Below are 22,850 nucleotides of genomic sequence, written 5' to 3'. Positions count from 1 at the left end.
CTGCAGGGGCCGGGCGGCGTGGAGCCGGGTTGTGGCAGCACTCGGTGCCGGGGGGGCCGTGTCCGCCACAGCGCTGGCTGTGACCGCGGGACAGCAGCGACGGAGCGGAGCGGCTTCCAGTGCAGCCCGCGGCCTTCTCTGAGGTGACTGGGTTGTGAGCGGGGAAGCGGGCTCTGGGGCCGGGGGGACGCTGTGTCCTGCTGCAGGCCCGTGGGGAACGGTTTATCTCCAGTTAGACCAGTTCAGATTTGGAGACACCTTTGATTCTACCTCATGTGAATAGTGTCACTGAAAGCCAGCTGTGAACATGTCATCTGTTAGGCTGTTGTCCCCTGAAAGACACCAGAACATGTAGCTAACTCTTAATTCTCAAAGGCATGCAAGCTTGTTTATCCTGCCTTCCATCAAAGACCTTAAAATTAAATTGAAAATATACACGTTCATTAATCTTGCATGATCATTTTTTAGCATATTGCTTATAGAAATCTACATTTTAATGCTACAGTTACAGTACATCTTCTAGATTTACTTTCCTATGCTTCGATCTAAAATTTCAATAATACAAATTTGTAAGATCACGTTAAAGCTTTGTAAAAACTGATGTGAAAACAAAATTCTTCTGGGTTCTAAGTCTGAGTGATGGTGGATGCTGAGCAGGGGCCGCAGTGGGAGGGTGTTGCTGGGCGCGGCGGGTGGCGGTTCCCGGCTCGGCTGATGGTGACGGTGACGCTGCTGAGCAACCGGCAGCATTTTGGGAACTTGTACAGAAACCCGAGCGCTGAGCCAGCTGGGTTTGTGCTGGTCAGTGAGCATGGTACGTAACTTAAAAATTGTAGACGGAGTTTTGAGATGGCTTATTTTTACATTCATTTGGGCTGGACTGGTCGGTGACAGGAGTGTCTGGGCAACGCTGTTCCTGGGGCTCCCAGCCTGTCCCAGTGTGCTGGAGCGGTTCTTGCTCCGCTTCCCATGCTTTCCACCAGGGCTCGGAAGGCTTTGTGACACTTCCCTGAGATACGAGACTTGGCAATGCTAATTTCTCCTTTTGGGTGCAAGTTTCAAGTTGTCAATAAAAATACAAAGTTAAAGATTAACAGGTTTCTCCTGTGACTTGACGCAGGGTTTATTTATTGTGGTAAGACAGCAGAGGAGCTGCGGCAGCGAACCACTTTGGTGTCCACGGGTCCTGCCCCTGCTGCCACCGCGGTCGTGTGAGCCCAGCTGAGCGCTCCAGTGGCTTCTGACTCTGAAACGGGTTTTTAACAAAGCAATTCTCTTTAAAACCCAGGAGAGAAACTTGAAGCCCTAAGTTTCTGCACCCTCTTGAGCCTGGCTTACTGAAGCTTGTCCTTTTTGTTCTCTGGGCGTCCAGCTGCACCTGGGGGCAGTGAACCCTCCTTACAGCTGCTGCAGGTGCGCGTTGGAGCGTGTTCCACCGCTCCTGGAGAGCATCACCTGTCCCTCGGTGCGGCAGAGCCCCAGGCCGTGCACGTTGCTCCGACACACGCCGTGTGGTTTCCGTAGCGCCTGCCTCTGATCCGTTCTGTCTGTTTTGTGCAGGGACACAGCAGGGCAGGAGCGGTTTCACACCATCACCACCTCCTACTACAGAGGTGCCATGGGGATCATGCTAGTATATGACATCACCAACGCCAAGAGCTTCGAGAACATCAGCAAGTGGCTCAGAAACATAGACGAGGTGAGTAGTGTTTGTAAGATCCCGGCACCGAGCTGTTTGCTGTGACCCACAGAGCGTGTGGTGAGTCCCACAGAGCTCAGCTCCAGGATTGCAGCTTCTGTTCCTACCCTGGCAGAAGGTGTGAGTTACAACACGGGGGTTTGGGGGCTGCTCTGCCTGTGTCCTGCGTCCCCTCCCTCAGCTCTCCCTTCAACAATGGCATGAAGGCTTGCAGCCCTACGCAGGAGCTAGCGGTGTCCTAAACTGTCAGATTCATGCACGAACAAACCTTGGTTCTGTGCTGGAGGATGCTTAGAGGTGAGGAATACACCTGGTAGTAACTGGGAGCTGCTGCCGCAGGGTGGTGTGCGGAGGAGCAGCGCTGAGGCGTAAGCTGCAGAGTAGTGTAGAACAGCTCACCCCGAGTACCAGCCTGGTTTATAACAGCTCTGTAAATCCTCAAAGACACTTCAATATGATCACCTCCCCTGCCTCAGAGTCGGTGTCCGGAAACCTTTGCAGGTTTGTCGTGGCTGTTAGAGGTGGTTCGGCCGACTGCTGCTGTTGAGGGTTGGCAGGCCGCTCTCAGCTGCACAGCCGGCCTTGTCCTCGTTAGAGGAGAACACCAAACGAGGCTGGGACAGTGTCAAGTGAAGCAGAAGAAACCGATGTGGAAACATTCAGTGCCTGGACCCTCAAGAGTTCATTCTCCGGGAGTTCTGAGACATTAGAGAGCAGCACAGCTGTTAGTTCTTGCTTGCTTATGCTGTTCCCAAATGGAATCAATGTTGGGATTTTCCAGCTTCGTTATTTTCCTAGAGAGCACGAAGACGGCCCTGTAGAACTGAGCATCCACAGCTGGGTGCTGGGAGGCATTGCTGGATGAGGCATTGAGGCTGGTGAAAGGTTCTCACAGAGGAAGACGGTGATATCAGGACTTAAATTTCCAAGTGTGAGAAATGGGAAACTGTGCTGTTCATGGGAAGGCAGACACTGGGGGTACAAAAGAGGGGCGGGGGAGCCAGGCAGCACAGGAAGAGCCTCAGCGATGAGTCCAGTGTAAACTTGAACCCAAGGGCTTTCAGTTCTGCAGTGGCTTTGTTTAAAAATTCCGTAGCACCCAGGAAGCTGAGTAACCGACGTCATTTGTACCATCGTGTGTGAGAAGCAGCTGTGTTTGATGACTTCGTGTTCTTAAATCTGTGTCACACAAGCCTGTGCAGCTGATTTCAGGTGCACGGTTACTGTGGTTTTCTCAGGGGTGTTTGGCACCTTAGGAAGCTGGTTTTCATTCTGGAAGAAGCTCGATAACAGAGAGTGTTCACAGGAAGGATGGGTGAAGCCACCCTCTGAGGGTCCAGGTACAGTGTTGAGGCTTCTCGCTAAAACGTGTGGTGGCTGTTACTCCGTCATGTACAGGATCACTGCAAACACCGTGAATGAAGTACCTACAGGGAGTTAATATTGCTGAGGATGTTCTCTCAAGGAGAACTTTCACTAAGCAAGCTGCTGTTCTGAATTGCTGTCCTGTGCAAGGAGGCTCTTCTACGGGATACTTGATACCTTGATTTAGAAATAGCCAGGGAACCTAGAGATGTGACACCTTCATCCTTACTAAATACTTCATTATTTCAAGGTCCCCCCATTATTTCCTGGTCGCCCATTCTGCAGAGGCGCCTGTGCCCGGCACTTTTGCTCTGGGCTGGTAGGAGTTAGCGGAGTTGCTCAAGTGCACGGTTCAGTGTGTCGGGTCTGGCTATGTTTGAAATAAGTCTGGTGCTGTGGAAGCAGTTCTGTGTGTGTGCATGAAAAATTAATATTTTCAGAGTCTTATTCTACACGGTGTCTTAATCTACCCATGCTGTCTGGCTGCCCTTCCTCCCTGTGACCTGAAGGGAAGAACTGGGGGTGATTCTCCGGAGGAATGTGAAATGAGTTATTAATGTAAGCGGGAGTATGGGGAGCGTGGATCTCTTCCCTCTGTAGTTCTATTAGTAATTCTACTGTAAAGTAGTATTAAGGCTGTTGAAGTGAAAGTAAATTCAGATTAGACTCTCCAAGAAGCTTCTCATGGCAGGTTTCAAAGTACTTCAGTTATCCACTTAAGTGATGCTTTGTGCTGCGGCTGCTGGAATTTCCTGCTCATCTGGTGGTTGTCCTTGGCATGTTCTTTCCTCACCACGATGGATATTGGCAGCACTTCAATAACCGAGCAGCCGAGGGATCTTTGCTCATCCAGCCTTCCCTGAGAAAGCACTGACACTCTCTTTTGCCTTGCAAAGGTGGTTCCCCTGTATGCGGTCCTGCTTTTTGCATGCAGTCCTGCTCTGATTGCGACAGCACAGGAGCAGCATGATGCTAGAGAGCCCTCACTTCCCTTTACTAGTTAACTCGGTAACTCCTCTGAAAAAATTACAGCGAATGGAGCTTTTTACTAACTTCTTGGTTATTTGGCTTTGCGGTGGTTGAAAGCATTGCAACAGTTTTTAAGGACACTTACCTGTCTACAATAAAACCGTGCAAAGGACCCTTTAAACACCAGAAAAGCGGTGGCATCAGCAGGAGCCCCTCCGGTGCATGAGGCTGGACTGTTGGCAGCTGTGGCCATGGGGTGGGTCTGGTCCTGTCATGTTTTGTAGCATCGTATCTGTAAATGTGCTTGTCTGGCACACATAAAACCTGACGCCTCTGAGTCCGGGCAGGGAGCTTGATTCTTTCCTCACGCCACTGAATGTAAACTAGCAAAGATTTGACAGGCCAATGTCATTAACTGGGAGAATCAGGGCTGCAGAACAGCACTTAGTCTTTTTTCAGAAAGGAAGACTTCACACTTAAAATACAGAAATAAAAAGGAAGGGGAAACACAACTGGCGCTGGGTTGGCGATGGAGCTGCGTCAAAACCATAGCTGGTGTCTTGTTCCACTTCCAGGGTATGTGAGCAATTTGGCCTAAAGACACTGTCTGAAGAAGGATTTCTAGCAGCCTTTGCTACGGCTCAGGAGAGTGCGGGACACCTAGAGCTGTAAACGTTAGTCTGGACTTCAAACGGTCTGGAAATGCAGCAGTGAAGTAGATATTCACTGCGTGTTGTGGGGACGCGTAAACCTGCGTCTTGTCTCGTTTCAGCACGCCAATGAAGATGTGGAGAGGATGCTGTTAGGAAACAAGTGTGACATGGAAGATAAAAGAGTTGTCCCTAAAGCAAAAGGCGAGCAGGTAAGTGGTGGACAAAAACTTGCTTATCAAAGTAAACTAACATTTTTCAGGCATCCCTTCAGTTACTTATCACCTGACAGCCTTGTATGATATCTGTTGTCTTACGTTCAGGCGTTGACTTGTGATTTAATACACTTTAATTGCTGTTTCTGAATCAGTAAGTTCTGAATCTTCTTTTTTGGCACTCTGCCTAGCTTGTAGTTCTGATGCCTGCTACGGCCAAAAGAATATTGCATGTATAAAAGCTGCTAATCCCCAAGTTGCAGCAGCACCCATTGAATAAAGCCATGGCGATGCTAACCACCTCTTTCTTTTTTGGTTTAGATTGCTAGGGAGCATGGTATTAGGTTCTTCGAAACTAGTGCAAAAGCAAATATAAACATTGAGAAGGCATTCCTCACATTAGCAGAAGACATTCTTCGAAAGGTAGGTGCATCTGGGTTTCATTTGGAAAAAAAATAGCCAGAAATTTCAGCTCCTGTTGCTTTTGATGTTCGCCTGAATTGTCGCAGCTCTTGCGTTTGCCGTGCCAAGACAAATGGTCCCTGAAGGAGCAGTGTTGTACGTCTACAGCTTCGGAGTTCCTCCAGCTCGTTTGGTGTTCCGTTGCTGTAGTGCTGTCCGGAGAGAGCAGTACACACCAGAGAGCACAGGAGCAGGAACTCCCAGTTGTTCAGCCCTTAAACTCCCGGTTGCGCCACACGTGTGCTTGGAGTTGGCACGTTTCACTCGGCGTGTGAGGGAGCCGTCCTTTCCCTGCGCCGCCTCCAGCGATTCACCACGCGGTCTGCGCGGGGAAGGGTGTAGCTGTGGTGGGCAGGACAGGGGGACGAGGTCTCTCACTCCCCACCTCGTTTCCAAGGATTAGCCCTCTCGGGCTCGGCGTCCCGTTGGAGGTTTTATCCCAAGGTTGTATTGCAGCTGGGAGCAGAGCGCGGAGCCCCGGTTCACCCCGGCGGCTGCTGCTCCTCCTGAGACACGCAGAGGATCCTGCTCTGCTGCAGCCTGTGCCCAAATCCGTGTGCCCAGAGCCACGTGTGCTCTGCTCCGGAGCGAGTGACCCGCGTGGCTTCTCCGTGCTCAGCCGAGCGGTCGGGACTGCCCCGTGATGAGCTTTGCTGTCATCGCCGGCCTCTGCTGCTCCCCTCCACACATGCTCTTGAAAATGTTGCCCGAGTTACCTGCCTAGAAATTCAGTGCAAGGGCGATGCTGAATCTTTTCGCAACCCTTTTAAATGCACGTCTGCTCAGAGATGTCTGCTTTGCTGCTGTAGTTCTGAGTTGTCTCTTAGTCAGTTTTTGACAAGCTTTCTGTGAGAAACTGGGTGAAAATCCCTGGCCTTTGGGAAACAGGGTCCGGCTGGCACGTCGTACTGACCCTTCGGACCTTTCAGGTTTTATTTTGGGCCTCTGCGTTTGAAGGATGAGGGGATTTGCTTTTGTAAGGCTGTGCCAAAGAGAGTAAGAACAGGAGCATGGAGAGGAAAGTGCGGGGTTCGGGTGAATGTTTAGGTTTGTTTCTAAACAGCTGAAAGTAAATGTTAGTGTCCGATCAAAACCGCTGCCTTGGGTTTGTGCTTTGGGCTGACCGAGTTTCCATCCCGTGGTGCAGACGAGCCCGTTTCGTCCCCCGCCTCGGAAGCTGTGTCCTGCTTAACTGGCAGGCAGATGCTTTTGAACAACCCTTCTTTCTCCATGAGTTGCTCTGTGGTTTTGTAAGGTCGTCAGTTCACATAACTGAACTTCAGCTTGTGTTAGTTGCACGCTGTGATTTCCTTCCCCCACCAACATCCCAGTGTCAGTTCTAAGAGCGGAATCTAGAAATAGTTTTAGTTTACTTGGGGATGGTCCGAGTTCAAAAGGTTTGGGTTTTCTTTTTCAGCTTTCCAGTTGTTGTTTATTTAAAACAAAACAAAACAAGCCCCACCCTTAAATTGATTTTGCATCCTTGTCCTGGCGAGGGAAGGAGGGTTCCCAGCATTTCTGTGCGGCCCTTTGTCCATAGTGTATTCACAATATTATTAGTGCCGTCAACCTTTTTGTAAGCCGCTATCTCTTCAGCTCTGGATGCTTGATTTCAGAATGTGTCTAACTCCTTGTGTTGTGTCGTTGCAGACCCCTGTAAAAGAGCCCAACAGTGAAAATGTAGATATCAGCAGTGGCGGTGGGGTGACGGGCTGGAAGAGCAAGTGCTGCTGAGCGTCTCCTGGGTCACCAATCGCCATCCACCGCCCCTTTTTTCTCGCTGCAAAACAAACCACTCTGCCCGTTTTTAACCTTAAGCCGATGTTTTGTTCCTCATCTTAACAAGCTCCTGTCTCCCTCTGTTCTTCCGTTTAGGACAGCTTGCGTACTATAATTTTCTCAACAACATGTATAGGAAAATCATCTCTGCGACTTCATTTTTTAATGTACCTGCTCAACTTACCACTACGGTTTGGTTGTATTATAGTCCCATTCCTCCTGACATTAAAACATAGCAATCATATTCAACTCTATTCTGCAAATTGTATAAGAATAAAAGTTAGAATTAACAATTTATTTTGTACAACAGTGGAATTTTCTGTCATGGATCATGTGCTTGAGTCACCATATTCTCTAGATGCATCAGCAAAAGAGCCAGGAAAACACTCATTTTCGCCTTGAGTCTGTGAATGGGGTTTATTTTGTCCTGTGCCTTATGTGGAAAGGAACTTTTGGTTTCACTTTTATTTTTCTTCTGGTGGAAGCATGTGCAGGAGACATACCATCCATACTTGACCATTTTAAAATACTGAACTCTTTTTGTGATTGCTTTCCGTAATTGTTGGTGTAATGCATCGAGGACAAAGGGTGGTGCAAAAAAAAAAAAATTACATTTAATCTGCTGTGTCTCCTTTTTGGTGATCTAGCCATTCAGAACTGTTTCTGCTGCCATTTCTTTTCTCACTCGCAGCTCTTTCCTTTTGCCTGCATGCTGCTTTTATTTGCATTTCTTCATGGTGTGATGTGTTAATTAAAAGGATGGCAACGCGGTATGTTTGCCAAAAATTTAATACAAAGCACTGATTTTAGCTTTCAAGGTAAAAATGTGGAAGATACCTACTAATTTCCCTCTAGCAATGTCAGTCACTAGTATATCTCCTCTCCTCCTGCATAGCCGTGGGGTTTATGATATGGAAGAGTTCTTTGCATGCACTAGTTTTCTATGGAGGGTGATGTGGTTGTCTACTTTATGTGTATGAGTATAACATGTGATTCCCAAACTGACAGCAGTTCACATGGACTTTTCGGTTCTCTCTCCCCGTCAGCCGCTGCGGCGAGTTCAGTGGCCTGGCCAAGGCTGAGCGAAACTAGGGCTTAAAAACAGAGAAAGGACAAAAAACACAAAGGCAGTTGGCAGCTGAATTTCCCTGAAAACTTCCCGTTCTCCAGCGCTAGAGCCGAGGGGTTGGTACTCGGGGCTCTCCGTGCGCAGGGCCGGGTCAGAACGGCCAGGGGGCCGCTCAGCCCCGCTCACAGCTGCGCTGGGCGCTGCAGGGAGCCGCTGCTCCTCCCGGGACAGAAACACGCGGAACCAGACGCTCCTGCCTGCCCCGGCCTCGCCGTCTCCTTGAGAGCCTGGGTTCGGGACTGTCTCCGGTAAATAACTAAAGTAGTAAATAACGCTGATTTAATTTTAATGAAATGATGGTGTTTTAACGTCGAACTTCTAGTTCTGAGCAGCTTCGTGTGTAGTAACCTGACGAGGTGTCTCCCTTGTCCCCTGCGTTTGGCGTTCTTGTCCCCGCGTGCTAACCCTGCGCAGGCGAGTGGCCCTGGGGCCGTCAGGCCGTTCGTGCCCGTGCCGCGCCGGCCGCTCAGCCTTGGAAATACAGACCGGCTACCTTGTGGTTAAATCTGCACTTTTAACGTTATCAAAAAGGGAAAAATGGAGAAACAGCAAGGGGGCTATTTGTATAATCCTTGTTTTAAACGTGAGCTTTTTATTTGCTGCCAGGGGCTTGGCTGCCGCTGTGGGTCCCTGGGGTCCTTGGTAGACGCTGTGTTCATTGAAACCAACAGGTAGAGAACAGGCCGCTCGCTGGTACCACTCGCTCCCACCTCCGCTTCGTATTCTCCTTAATAAACTGAAATATTTCTAGATGGTCTACTTCTGTTCATATTAAAAACACGAATTTTAGCTGCCGGGCTTGGCTTTGTTTTGTGTTGTGGAGTGCAAGGCCCAGCCGAGGAGGAGTGAGCAACCAGAGATGATGCAGATGCTAAAAGAAAATAGTAATAGTGTTGGAGGAATTAGCAGTAACTTTATTTCTGCCGATATCTAAACTCTCTGCTAGCTGGCAACCTAACTGTTGTGAACCCTCGCCGTGGAGGACGCCCCTCCCCAGCCCCGCCTGGAACGGAGCCTAAGGCCAGCCTAGGAAAGGACGTGACGGCAGCTTTCCCCAGGCCCGGCTTTAGCCCTGAGGAAGGCCCAGCGCTACCTTTTTGTCACGCCAAAAAAAATTTAACTTGATTAAATTGGTCACGATAACGTAAATCCCGAGGTTGAATGTGTCCTCCAAGGGTGCTCACCGCTCCGTGGGGCGCTCGGGCGCTGCCGGGCGGGGAACGCGGCGCTTCGTGCTCTCGGACTCCGACGGTGGAAAAACAGCATCACCTGAAGGTCTAGGATTAATTCCCATGCCTACAATTTTTTTATTAATCTTTTAATATTTTTGCTACTCCACTCTGGCTTTTTATTTAAAACACATTCTTTTGTACCACTTACTGTATCAAATTGTATAAAAGATCACTGTCCCATTCTTGGTCATACCAAGAGCAAATAAAAGCTTTTATAAACTTGCACTGGTTCCTTCCTGGGCCCCGTGACATCCCCTGCGCCGCGGGGAGATCCAGCGTGGCCCTGCGTGCGGGACAGGACCCGGCTTTGGGCCAAAGCCCAGCTTTGCGTCTGGGCTGAGCTGCTCCTGGACCCCCGGGGGGATAAAACCGGGAGCACGCAGGCCGGCCTCTGCTGCGGAGCAGGTGTTCGGCTGGGCAGAGCTGGTACTTTTTTCTGTAGAAAAGCACTGGCTGTGATTTCCCCAGGCAGGACGGTGCCGCATCCACCCGGTCCCACCGCGCAGCCCCCGCGGGTGTGAGCGCAGCCCCCGGGAACCCTGGCTCTCCAGAGGAGCTTTGCAAATGCGTTTTGGGAAGCGACTGTTCCTGCCCGTCCTGGTGCAGGTGGGAGCTGGGGGGGTGCCGGCTTCCGCACCGAGGAGGGTCCATTCACACCAGCCCCTCCAGCCCGCGGGGAGCGGGGGCTCCGGGGGCTCCTGCAGCCTTTGGGCACTTGGGTTGGGGATGTCACCCCCCGCCAAAGCTCAGCGAGGGGCCTGTCCCTGTCCCCATGGCGTGCTCTGCTGCTCCCTCCCGCTGCCATGGAGCCCACAGAGGGGTTTTGTGCTGCTGTTGGTAATCAAGCTGCCGCTGCGGCTGCGAGTGTCACGGCTGCAGCCCCAGGTCCCTATCACAGGGGGACGGGGCCGTGGGGAGCAGCTCAGCCACCCCGAACCCTCCCCATCCCCAGGGACTCGACAGCGTTTTGGGGTGGGGAGGAAAGGGTCTGTCCCTGGCTGGTCACCTCTCGGCCGTGAGGAGCCGGGGCCTGTGCGCAGCCGCCAGTCACTGGTGTGGTGGGTTTGGACAAGGGGTTTCATGGAGGGGAGACCTGATGGGGACCTTCCGCACAGACATTGTCCAGCAGCTCTCAGTGTCCCACTGCCCGGGGTCGTGCCCATCAGAGTGTCCTGAGTCTTGTTCTCCTCCTGCTTCTGTGTCATCCCCGCTCCTTCCCCATCTCTGTTCTGACCCCATCCCTGCTCCGACCCCATCCCCGCTCCATCCCTATCCCTCTTCTGGCCCCATCCCTGCTCCTTCCCCATCCCTGCTGCATCCCTGTCCCCGTTCTGACCCCATCCCTGCTCCATCCTGGTCCCTGCTCCTTCCCTGTCCCTGCTTAATCTGGCAAGATTTTTTGTGTGTCCCAACACATTCGGGCTTTGCCCTGGGGGATCCCACTGCTGCTCCAATGGCAACTCTGGGTCGCCCCCAGCGTTAACCCAGCCTGGCCCCCCCTGCACAGAGTCAGGCCCTGGAGGAGGGGTCGGGGTCGCTGCTCCCTGTGCTGGGGCCATTGGTGCCTCAGCTCTGTCAGGGGTCCCCGCCAGGGACTGGGGTGCAGGACGGGATCTGCCTGTCCTTGACCAGAGGACACTTCGTTTCGCCCCCAAGCCCCAGAGACCCCCGCGTGTTTCAGCCCTTCCAGCCCTTGGGAACCCCCGGTGAGGTCCCAGCACCGCCTGCCCTGCACAGTCCCCGCTGCACCGGAATGGGGGGACGGAGCTCAGGGTCACCCCTCGGCCCCTTCCCTCCACGGCCAAAGGGAGCTGAGCCCCCGGAACCCCTGGGCGGCTCTGGGTGGTTGGGGCTGAGCCCCCGGTACCCCCGGTACCCCCGGTACCTCCGGGCGGTTGGGGCTGAGCCCCCGGCACCCCCGGCACCCCCGGTACCCCCGGGCGGTTGGGGCTGAGCCCCCGGCACCCCCGGTACCCCCAGTACCTCCGGGCGGTTGGGGCTGAGCCCCCGGTACCCCCGGCACCCCCGGTACCCCCGGGCGGTTGGGGCTGAGCCCCCGGCACCCCCGGCACCCCCGGTACCCCCGGGCGGTTGGGGCTGAGCCCCCGGCACCCCCGGTACCCCCGGGCGGTTGGGGCTGAGCCCCCGGTACCCCCCGCCGAGCGGCGGCTCCTCCGGACGGCGCGGGCGCAGCCGCCCCCACCGCCGTGGGCAGCATCCCCTTCCCGGGGCTCCCTCGTCCCCGGGGGGTCCCCGCCAGCGGGTGCCCGGCCAGGGGGGTCCCCGCCCGCCGCCTCCCCCCGCCCCCGGCGCGGGGGGGTCCCGCCTGTCGGGGCGGGCGGGCAGGAGGGGCCGGGGGCGGGCGGGGGCGGCTCCCGGCTCCCCCGCTCCCCGCCGCCCCCCGGCCCCGCCGCTGCCCCGGCCCGCCGGTGGCGATGGAGGCCGGCGCGGCCGCCCCCCCCCGCGGCCCCGGGCCGGCCTGAGCCGCGATGCGATGGAGAAGCTGGCGGCGGGGCTGGCCCGGCTCCGCTGGAGCCCCGCGGCGCTGCCCCTCGACACCATCGTCAGCCAGTGCCGCCTGCCCACCCTCGTCTGCCTGGGGCAGGGTGAGCCGGGCGGAGCGGGGCACAGGCCGGGCGGGGCGGGGGAGCACCGAGCGGGAGAGGAAGGCTGCAGTGAGGGGGAGCAGGGAGGGAGGCTGGAGTGGGGGGGAGCAGGGAGGGAGGCTGGAGTGATGGGGAGGAGGGAGGAAGGCTGGAGTGATGGGGAGCAGGGAGGGAGGAAGGCTGGAGTGATGGGGAGGAGGGAGGAAGGCTGGAGTGATGGAGAGGAGGGAGGAAGGCTGGAGTGATGGGGAGGAGGGAGGGAGGAAGGCTGGAGTGAGGGGGAGCAGGGAGGAAGGCTGGAGTGGGGGGGAGCAGGGAGGGAGGAAGGCTGGAGTGATGGAGAGGAGGGAGGGAGGCTGGAGTGATGGGGAGGAGGGAGGGAGGAAGGCTGGAGTGATGGAGAGGAGAGAGGAAGGCTGGAGTGATGGAGAGGAGGGAGGGAGGAAGGCTGGAGTGATGGGGAGGAGGGAGGAAGGCTGGAGTGATGAGGAGGAGGGAGGGAGGAAGGCTGGAGTGATGGGGAGGAGGGAGGAAGGCTGGAGTGATGGAGAGGAGGGAGGAAGGCTGCAGTGAGGGGGAGCAGGGAGGGAGGCTGGAGTGGGGGGGAGCAGGGAGGGAGGAAGGCTGGAGTGATGGGGAGGAGGGAGGAAGGCTGGAGTGATGAGGAGGAGGGAGGGAGGAAGGCTGGAGTGATGGAGAGGAGGGAGGAAGGCTGGAGTGATGAGGAGGAGGGAGGGAGGAAGGCTGGAGTGATGGAGAGGAGGGAGGAAGGCTGGAGTGATGAGGAGGAGGGAGGGAGGAAGGCTGGAGTGAGGGGGAGCAGGGAGGAAGGCTGGAGTGGGGGGGAGCAGGGAGGGAGGAAGGCTGGAGTGATGGGGAGGAGGGAGGAAGGCTGGAGTGATGGAGAGGAGGGAGGAAGGCTGGAGGGAGGAGGGAGGGGTGGATGGTGGAGTGATGGCAAGGAGCGAGGAGGGCTTCAGAAGTGAGGAGGAGGAGGAGGGATGGGGAAGAGGAAGGAGGAAGGCTGGAGGGACAAGGAGGAGGGAGAGGGGAAGACTGGGGGGTGAGGAGGAGGAGGGAGGGAGGCTGGAGAGACGTGCAGGAGGAAGGCCAGGTGGGTGAGGAGAAAGGAGAGAGGAAGGCTGGAGGGATGAAGAGGAGCATGGATGAAGGCTAGAGGCCTGAGGAGGAGGAAGGAGGAAGACTAGAGGGACCAGAAGAAGGGAGGGAGGCTGCAGCGATGGGGAGGAGGGAGGGAAGAGAGAGGCCGTGGAAGGGATGAGGAGGAGGGAGGAAGGCTGGGGGGCCTGGGGAGTCAGGGCCGAGCTGCTGTCCCAGCTCCAGGGCTGCTGCTGTTGGTCTTTGTCCCGGGGAGGCCGGGGCTGCTGGGGGCAGGGGGGGCAGGGCTGCCTGTCCCCAGATCCCTGGGGCTCCTGCCCAGGGCCCCGTGCGCTGCCTGGGCCCGTGGTGCGGGGGTGCTGTGGGGGTGGCACCTCCTGGTGACACGCTGGGGTTGGTGGCACCAGGTTGGCAGGAGCTCGGAGACACCACGTCCTGTGCCCCCCCTCCCCGGGGCACAGCCAGGATGGGGGGTACCCGCTGGTGACCCCTGCGCACAGGCGGGGTGGGCAGCAGGGGGCTGGGGGCACAGGCGCCAGCACAGGGTCACCCCGGAGTGGCCATGCAGGCGGTGTCCCGCCTGCAGAGCAGGGACCCCCTCCAGAGCAGGGATCCCCCCTCCAGATAAGCGTGTCCCCGCTCTGGAGCAGGATCCGTCCCCCCGGAGCAGGGTGGGTGCTGGGGGCCGTGCCGGGGTTGCCGGGTGCAGCGGCGGTGGGGGCCCCTGTGCCGGCCCGGTCTCAATAAACTTGTTGTTTGCGGCGGCTGCAGCTTTTCAGGGGGGACAAAGAAATTGTTTCCTGGGCAACTAGCGGCTCTTGGCAGCGGGCACCTGCTCATCCCGCCTGCTGTCCCGCTGTCCCGCTGTCCCGCTGTCCCGCTGTCCAGCTCCCGGCCGGCCGCCCCGGCTGCCCCGGCGCGCGGGGGTGTCCTGGGGTGGTGACAGCCCTGTCCCCCGGCAGGCGAGCGTGTGGAGGGCGTGAGTGCCCAGGACGTGCTGCTGGTCCACTCCTGCCGGCAGTGGACGACAGTGACAGCCCACAGCCTGGAGGAGGGACACTACGTCATCGGCCCCAAAATCGACATCCCGCTCCAGTACCCAGGTGGGGGGGGCGAGGACAAGAGTGTCCGTGTCCCCTGGGGCATCAGGGCTGGGACCCCCTGCTCCGGTGGCTAAACTGGGGGTGCTCCAGTATGGCCCAGTCTGGAGGCGAAGATGGGTCAGGGGGCTGCTCTCTGCCCCTCCCACCCTGCAGGGGTACTGGGGGGGACAGGGATGGGGTGGGGATGGGGATGAGGATGGGATGGGGACAGGGACACAGGTGGGATGGGAATGAGGACCAGGATGGGGTAGGGGTTGGGATGAGAGACAGAGGAGGATGGGATGGGGAAGGGATGGGGACAGGGAGAGTGACGGGGAAGGGATGGGAATGAGAATGAGGATGAGTTGGGGTAGGGCTGGGAACAGGGCTGGGACAGGAATTGGATAGGGCTGGGGGAAGGGCCGGGACAGGGCGGGGACAGGGATGGGGACAGAGATGGGGACAGGGATGGGGACAGGGATGGGGACAGGGATGGGGACAGGGATGGGATAGGGATGGGACAGGGCTGGGACAGGGATGGGACGGGGCTAGGACAGGGCTGGGATAAGGATGGGATAGGGCTGGGGCAGGGATGAGATAGGGATGGGGACAGGGGTGAGATAGGGATGGGACAGGGCTGGGACAGGGATGGGACGGGGCTAGGACAGGGCTGGGATAAGGATGGGATAGGGCTGGGGCAGGGATGGGATAGGGATGGGGACAGGGGTGGGATAGGGATGGGGTCGGGCCGGGGCTGGTGCTGCAGACGAAGCTGCTGAGATGCCGGCAGCCGCTGTAGCAAGAGCCTTAATGACCCCTCTAAGTGCTCGCCATGGCGGTAATGAGTCCTGCTAATAAATAAATAATGGGAAATGGAGCGGGGGAGGGGGTAATTGCCCGTCCCAGGGGCGGGGGGCCAGGCGGTGTGTTAACCGGTGTTGGGGGCCCAGCCTGTGGGGCTGTCCCCGGCCCGGGCACCGCGGCTGCAGGCTCAGCCCGTGTCCGTGTCCCTGGTGCCGCGGCCCCGCCGGAGCCGCAGGCGGGCAGGGATTAATATTCCCCTCAGGTCCGTCCCTGCCGAGCAATGCCCGTGGCGCTGGCGTGGCGGCGGTTTGGCTGCCGGCTGCATCCCCCGGCTCTGGCCCTCGCCTCGGCCGCCACCCCCCTGCAAACCCCCTCCCCTCCTGGTGACCGTCCTGCCCCAGGAGTGGGGCGGAGGGGGTCACGGGGCCCTTGGGGGTCGGGGACAGGTTTTGGGGAGCAATGGGGCTCCCTGCAAGCTCGGCTGCTCCTCTGGCCACGCTCCAGGCGGGTCCTCCATCCATGGGGTGTTTCTGGGGCCTCTTTGGGGTGGTCCCTGCAGCCCTGGGGGTGCTGGGGTGGCATTGCCGAGACACCCAGAGCTTCAAGATTTGTCCCACCCAAAAGCCCCCCGACATTGCCTGTGTGGGGGAGGGGTATGTGGGATGCTCCAGTGTCCCCTTGCAGCACTTGGACACTCCTAGTGAAGCCCACAGAGATGCCCCCAAAATGCGATGGGGACCCCCGGCCAGTGTTGGGGGCAGCTGCCCCCCCAAGGGCGATGGTGTCCCCAAGGTGGGTCACAGCAGGTCCCTGTGCCCAGGCCCTGGAGATGGGCTCCTCTCACCACCGCGGCTCTGGCTGCTCCACGCAGGGAAGTTCAAGCTGCTGGACCAGGACCGGGACATCCGCGAGCCCGTGCAGTACTTCAACAGCGTGGAGGAGGTGGCCAGCATCTTCCCGGACCGCATCTTCGTCATGGAGGCCATCACCTTCAGCGTGAAGGTCGGTACGGGGACGGCAGGGCACAGTGGTGGGACAGCAGGTGGGCGTCAGGGACTGGTGGGGAGACAGCAGGAGTTGGTGGTGGGACATCGGGGTAGGTGGCGGGACATTGCAGAGAGTGATGGGACAGCAGGGTCTGATGGTGAACATCGGGGGGTGGTGGTGGGACATCCAGGGTCAGTGGTGGGACATCAGGAGAGGACAGTAGGCCAGCAAGGGATGGTGGTGGGACATCAGGGGTAGGTGGTGGGACATTGGGCGTACTGGTGGAACATCAGCGTATGGTGGTGGGATGTCAGGGATAGGTGGTAGGACAATGCAGATAGTGAAGGGACAGCAGAGTACGATGGTGGGAATCAGGGGGTGGAGGTGGGACATTGGGTGTCAGTGGTGGGAATCGGGGTGGAGGTGGGACATCAGGGTATGATGGTAGGAATTAGGGGGGCTGGTGGGACATCGAGGCATGGCAATGGGGCATCAAGGGTTGGCGGTGACACACGTCAGGATAGTGGTGGGACACCAGGGGACAGCACCAGGGCAGCGGCTCCCGTGATGGAGCCGCCCCGGTGCAGGTGGTGTCGGGGGAGTTCAGCGAGGACAGCGAGGTGTACAACTTCACGCTGCACGCGGGGGACGAGCTGACGCTGATGGGCCAGGCGGAGATCCTCTGCGCCAAGACGGTGAAGGAGAAGTCGCGCTTCAACACGCTCCTGCGCAAGCTGGGCAAGGCGGCGCCGGCGGCCGCGGCCAGGCAGGTGAAGGGGAAGATGCCGTGTCTGATCTGCATGAACCACCGCACCAACGAGAGCCTCAGCCTCCCCTTCCAGTGCAAGGGCCGCTTCAGCACCCGCAGCCCGCTGGAGCTGCGCCTGCAGGAGGGCGAGCACACCATCCGCAGCATCATCGAGAAGGTGCGGCTGCCCGTCAACGTGGCCGTGCCCAGCCGCCCCGCGCGCAACCCCTACGACCTGCACGCCATCCGCGAGGGCCACCGCTACAAGCTGGTCAGCATCATCTCCAAGACGGTGGTTTTGTGCTGCATCCTCCGCCGGGACGAGCTGGTCCCCTTCCACTTCCTGCTGCTGACCGACATGCCGCGCTTCCAGCTGCCCGAGGGGCTCCTCGCCGGGGACCCGCAGCTGGAGAAGCTGCTGCGGGACAGCGCCGCGTATTGCCACGACCGCTTCAACCCCGACGAGTACTCGCGGGCCGTGCGGGAGGCCAAGCCCGACTTTTCGGAGGAATGCGCCAGCCCGCGGCGCCTGCGGCTGTGCCTGCCCGTCTGCGCCCGCGAGGAGCTCAGCCGGCCCCTGCAGCGCCTGTCCCTCTGCCCCTGCGGCACCGCCGGCCCCCGCGAGCCCCCCGCGCGCTGCCAGGGACCGCGGGGCATCGCGGGGGGAACCCTGCGCCCACCGCTGCCCGACTTCCCCGACCCCGACCGGGAATACATGACGCCCGACTGGGCCGAGCCCGAGTTCAGGACTCAGGAGCTGCTGGAGATCCCGTACGAGGAGCTCTGGAGCAACCCCGGCCCCGAGCGCTGCTGCGAGCCGGGCCCCCGGCAGGACCTCGTGTCCCTGGGGGCCGTCACCCCGCTGGGCTCCTCGCAGCGCCCCGGGGACCAGCCCCGCGGGGACACCCCACCCCCTGTGCCACCCAAATCGGAGGCGGTAAGAGCCGCGGTCCTGTCCCCGGGGATAAGGAGTGACACCCAGAGGTGCCACCAGCTGCCCTGGCCAGGGCTGATGCACCAGAGTAGCCAGGGGGTGACCCTGCACAGCCCCCCCGGCAGCCCCACGCCGTGGGCAGGGCATGCACAGCTCGGGGCCGTGCTGGGGCCGCATGGCACGGCACAGCCAGCCCCACACTCCCCCCAGTGCTGAGGGGCTCTGTGGTCCCTCCCCAGCTCTGTTCTGTAACGCCAGTGCTCAGGACACCCTTGTACCATGGCATTCCCAGGGCTCTCTGCACCATGGGGTACTTGAATCTCTTGGGCTTGGTGGCACCATGGAGTATCCGAATCCTCTGGGCTCCCCTGCACCGTGGAGTACCTAAAATTTCAGCCTCCCCTTCACCAAGGGGTCCCCACATCTTTTGACTCCCTGCACCATGGGGTCCCCAGTACCCTGGGGCTCCTGTTGGTACCCAGAGCTTCATGGTTTGGCCAGTGCTCGCTGCCCCCGATCCCCCCCATCATCTTCTGGTGGGGGCAGACCCCTATCATCACCGGGGTCTGACAGCGCTTCCCCCCTTCCAGGTGAAGGAGGAGTGCCGGCTGCTGAACGCACCCCCCGTGCCGCCCCGGGGCAGCCGCCCCCCAGCGCCCTGCAGCCCCCCAGCCCCGCTGCACTGCCCCACGCTGGCACCCGCGCCCTCGCCCAGCCCCAGCCTCTCCTACTACTCCTCGGGGCTCCAGGACGGGTGAGTGGCCATGGGGACACCGGGTGCTGGCGGGGGGTGGGATGTCCCTGCAGAGTGGGGCTGGGGACAGGATGATGGCTGAACACGAGCCAGTGTGTGCCCAGGGGCCAAGAGGCCCCGGCATCCTGGCTGGGACCAGCACCGGTGTGGCCAGCAGCCCCAGGGCAGTGACCGTCCTGTGCTGGGAATGGGGAGGCCAAACCTCCAACCCTGGGGCAGTTCTGGGCCCCTCACGCCAAGAAAGGCCTTGAGGTGCTGGAGCGAGTTGAGAGAAGGGAACGGAGCTGGTGAGGGGCTGGAGCACAAGGGTGATGGGAGCGGCTGAGGGAGCTGGGGGTTCAGCTGGAGAACAGGAGCTGAGGGGAGACCTTCTGATCTCTGACCTGCCTGAAAGGAGCTTGGAGCCAGGGGGGTCGGGCTCTGCTCCCCAGGAACAAGCGCCAGGAGCAGAGGAAACGGCCTCGAGTTGCGCCAGGGGAGGTTGAGGTTGGATCTGGGGAACAATTTCTTCCCCAAAGGGCTGTGGGGCATTGGAACAGGCTGCCCAGGGCAGTGCTGGAGTCACCATCCCTGGAGGGGCTGGACAGACGGACATGAGGTTCTCAGGACATGGGGCAGTGCCAGGGTGGGTTATGGTTGGACTCAATGATCTTTAAGCTCTTTCCCAACCCAAGGGATTCTGTGGTTCATGGTGATGCTCCCCTTCCTCCCGCAGGTCGGTTCCCCGCAGCGGTTCCCCCTCACCTGACACCTACTCCCTGTACTGCTACCCCTGCACCTGGGGCGACTGCAAAGCCGGGGAGGCCCCCGGGCGCCCGCTGCCCCCCGCCGCGCTGCCGCCCGCCCCCCAGCCCACCGCCGCCTCCTGGTCAGACCCCTGGGCGTACGTGGAGGCGGGTGCTGGGGGGGGCAGCGGCTGCTCGACCCCACTGCCAGGGGCCGAGCCCCCCCTGAAGCCCCACCGCAGCTGCCCCCGCCTCAAGCCCCCGCACTCCCAAAAACGCTTCGCACCCTTCGGGGCGCTCAACCCCTTCGCCAGCCCAGCCGAGTGGCCGGAGAGCCCCGAGTGGCCCAAACCACCTTCGGCCCCCAGCGCCCCCCCCGCCTCCTCCTCCTCCCCGGAGCCCTTCGCCCCCATGGAGGAGCCGGCGCCCCCGCCTCGCCCGCCCAAGGGTTTCGAGGGGGACGGCATCGTCATCCGCGGGGCCGCCCCGCTCTCCAGCGCCGTCCTGCGCGGGGCCGAGGGCGGCGTCACCCACGTCTACCTGGCGCAGGGCGTCATCGAGGTGCCCCCGGCCGCGCGGGGTGACGGGGGGGCCCCGCCAGCGCCCCGGCCCAGCGGGGACGGCTCGCCCTGGCTGCCCCCCGCCGACCTCTCGGCCCTGTCGCTGGAGGAGGTGTCCAAGTGCCTGCGTTTCATCGGCCTCTCCGAGGACGTCGTCAGCTTCTTCGCCCGCGAGCGCATCGACGGCAGCATCTTTGTGCAGCTCAGCGAGGAGATCCTGGCCGATGACTTCCACCTCACCAAGCTCCAGGTGAAGAAGATCATGCAGTTTATCAAGGGCTGGCGCCCCAAGATCTAGCCGAATCCTGGGGACCCCCCAGCCGCTGAGGGTCCCCCGGCCAGCTGCACCAGGGCTCTGGCTCTCCCCGCTCCCAGCCCCTGCCCCACTCTGGTGGTGCCCGATGCGGGTTTTCTGCGGGTTTTCCGTGGGTTTTCCTCCCCCAGCAGCTCAGCCCTATTGCCCAGCCCACCCCCCCTTCCCATTTTAACACTGGACGGTAATTTTGGCCCAAACGGGCTGGAAAATCCTGAAGTTTGCATTGAACTGGTTTTAACTTAATCCTTGTGGATTAGCATAATAAACGTACAGAAGAAAAACGAGGCAGCAGAGAAGCCCCTTGCTTGGGGAGGAGGGGAAAGGGGGTTTGGTAGGGAAGGAGGCTCTGGGGGTCGCTCCCATTCTCGCCCCCCCTCGCGGCTTGGCAAGGGATCTGTGTCCCCCAGGGGAAGATGCTGCTCTCGGAGCTGCTCTGGGCTGTGGCACCCGCGGCGCGTTCAGGGCCTGAAGGACAATCCCCCGGCCAAGAGACATGGCCCATCCTGGGAAACACCCCCAAACCCCGCGCTGCCTCAGGGGCCACAGCAATGTGCCACCAAACCCCCCGAGCTCCCACAGACCCACAGCCCAGAGGAGCCTCCGCACTGGGAGGGACTGGAACCCTTGGGGGCAGCAGGGTAGCACCAGGAGGGGCTGGGGGACTCTGGGGGGGCAGGGTAGCACCAGGAGGGGCTGGGGGACCTTCATGGGGGCTGGGTGGCACTGGGAGGGGCCAGGACCCTGGCGGGGCAGGGCTGCCCCGGCCAAGGCTCAGGCCCCGCCAGCACAACCCTCTGTGCCCCCAGAGCAGGGGCAGGTCCAGGGGTGCTGCACCCCCAGGGAGGGCTGGGGCTGGTTACCAGCTCTGCTGGCAGCAGCAGCAGGAGATAACGTCTCAGTCTCACTGTGCCCTGGTGGCTTTGAGAACGAAGCACAGAGGTGACAGGAGCACAGCAGCATCGCCCCATGCCCGGCCCCAGCCCCGCCTGGGCACAGCAGAACAGCCAGGAGGTGGAGGCCAGGCCAGCACTGAAATTTGTGACAGGTGCACAGAGATTTAAAGCCTTTTAGTTTAAAACGAGCTCTCCCCAGGGAGGGGGACCCTTCTGGCCTTTGGCTGCTTGATTTGCAATTACGGGCGGGTCCATCTGCCAGCAGAACCGCGGCAGGGCTCAGGGCCGACACAAGAGCCAGAGGCTCCTCACAGCCCCTGATGGATGGCAGAGGTGACACAGCCCGGCTTTGTTCCATGCTGCCACCCTCCCTGGCCTGTCCCCACCTCCAGCAGCCCCGCCGTGGGTCTCACAGCCGGCAAGGACGCAGGCGAGCCTGGAGAGAACCCCAAGTGCGTTATTTCCAACCAGAGCGGTTCCCTCCTCGGTGCCAGGAGGAGGCACAGAGTCCAAAGGCAGGAGACAGGGAGTTATTTTTATTTTTGTTGGACGTTTAAGGCAACGCAAGGCCAGCTGGGTGCTGGATGCTGCCTGCGACACCGGGAGCTCTGGAGAGCGCAGCATCGAGGGGAACACAGAAATTCTCTTATCCAGCAAAGAGCCCCCAGGCCCATGCGGGCAGGGACAGACGCGCCCAACGCACAGGAGCTGATAAGGCACTTGAAAGGACTGGAAGCCAGGAGGCAAATCCGCTGCCCCCTCCTTCCTTCCCTGCCTCCCCTGGGTGCGTTGCAGATTAACCTACAGAGAACGGGGTGTCGCTGGAAAGCCGGGGGTCCCAGCTCAAGCTGTCACAGGCTGGTGGCATCAGGCTGCGCTCACTGGTGGAATTTCTTGCCGGGGCTGTTGGCGTAGTCCAGCAGCAGCTGGCACGGTGTGAACTGGCTGCCGTAGACGGCCTCATACTTGCGCAGCTTGTCCACCAGCTGCTTGGCTCCATACGAGTCTGCGTACCTGAAGGGACCTGCGGGGAGAGCGTGACACGTCTGCACCAAGGAAGCAACAAACACTGGGTGCCTGGAGTGGGGAGAGCTCTGGATTTGGCTGATCCACCCTTCTCCAGCAGGGAGGCTCTGGGCAGGGCGATGCAGGAACAGAGTGGAACGCTGGGGACAAGTTGGGACACAGATAACTGGGACTTGTCCCCTCGCCTCAGCTTGGCTCAAGAGGGAAAGTGCTGGGTACTCGGTAGCAGCACGACCACGTGCCCGAGAGCCTCGAGCTGTGAGCCAAACCGCAGCTTGTGCTTCATGGTCCCAGCCTGTACCGTGGTCCCGGCCACCCAGCTGGGGTGCAGACGGCTCCAGAATGTTGCCCTTGCCCCTGGCTGGGCCCAGCAAGGGCCTTGGCCTGAAAAGGGCTGCACATCATGGCTGGGGTTGTCAGCTCAGCTCTATCTGTGCGGTGTGAGGACACGGGGGTAAACGGTGGGTCCCTGGGCACCATTTTTCAGCTCTGTGTGCAGCACAAGACCAGGTTCCCAGGTGCTGCCCACCCAGGCACAGAGCAGTGGCAAGCGATGAGATGCCAGAGGCTGGTTTTCCACTGAGCACCACATGGCTGCACAAAAGCCAGGGATTTATTTGCGCATCTCCCAGCACACCTACACCCCGTGACAGTTTGGCATGGCAAGAACCCTTCCTTTGGAGTCCTCACAGGAAATGCCGATGGAGCTGGGGCCAGCATGGCTCTGCCTCCCTGTTCAAACCCATAGACACAGCAAATGGCCTGCGCAGAGTCCCGTGGTCCCCACCAGCCACAG

The 22,850-nt window shown here is 59.6% G+C and overlaps 3 protein-coding genes across 3 annotated transcripts in view; 2 read left to right on the top strand and 1 right to left on the bottom strand.

Annotated features, from left to right (window-relative positions):
* The window catches only part of RAB10 (RAB10, member RAS oncogene family), a 44,158-nt gene extending 34,436 nt beyond the window's left edge, over nt 1–9,722 (top strand). The window contains exons 3-6 of the mRNA XM_065632565.1: nt 1,561–1,699; nt 4,806–4,895; nt 5,220–5,321; nt 7,011–9,722. Of these exons, the coding sequence (XP_065488637.1) occupies nt 1,561–1,699; nt 4,806–4,895; nt 5,220–5,321; nt 7,011–7,094 (415 nt within the window). The 3' untranslated portion in view covers nt 7,095–9,722. The remainder of the gene's footprint in view (nt 1–1,560; nt 1,700–4,805; nt 4,896–5,219; nt 5,322–7,010) is intronic.
* A 2,272-nt stretch (nt 9,723–11,994) lies between these two features.
* GAREM2 (GRB2 associated regulator of MAPK1 subtype 2) lies at nt 11,995–20,117 on the top strand. The gene is made up of 6 exons (XM_065632346.1): nt 11,995–12,106; nt 14,188–14,328; nt 15,983–16,113; nt 16,686–17,783; nt 18,371–18,534; nt 19,250–20,117. The coding sequence occupies exons 1-6, from the start codon at nt 11,995–11,997 to the stop codon at nt 20,115–20,117; spliced, it is 2,514 nt and encodes an 837-aa protein (XP_065488418.1).
* A 1,432-nt stretch (nt 20,118–21,549) lies between these two features.
* HADHA (hydroxyacyl-CoA dehydrogenase trifunctional multienzyme complex subunit alpha) overlaps nt 21,550–22,850 on the bottom strand; it is a 28,210-nt gene continuing 26,909 nt past the window's right edge. The window contains exon 20 of the mRNA XM_065631171.1: nt 21,550–22,052. Within this exon, the coding sequence (XP_065487243.1) occupies nt 21,907–22,052 (146 nt within the window). The 3' untranslated portion in view covers nt 21,550–21,906. The remainder of the gene's footprint in view (nt 22,053–22,850) is intronic.

Source organism: Caloenas nicobarica, chromosome 3 (assembly GCF_036013445.1).
Source record: "Caloenas nicobarica isolate bCalNic1 chromosome 3, bCalNic1.hap1, whole genome shotgun sequence".
Classification (NCBI taxonomy): Eukaryota; Metazoa; Chordata; class Aves; order Columbiformes; family Columbidae; genus Caloenas; species Caloenas nicobarica.
This window is presented reverse-complemented; position numbering and strand designations above follow the sequence as displayed.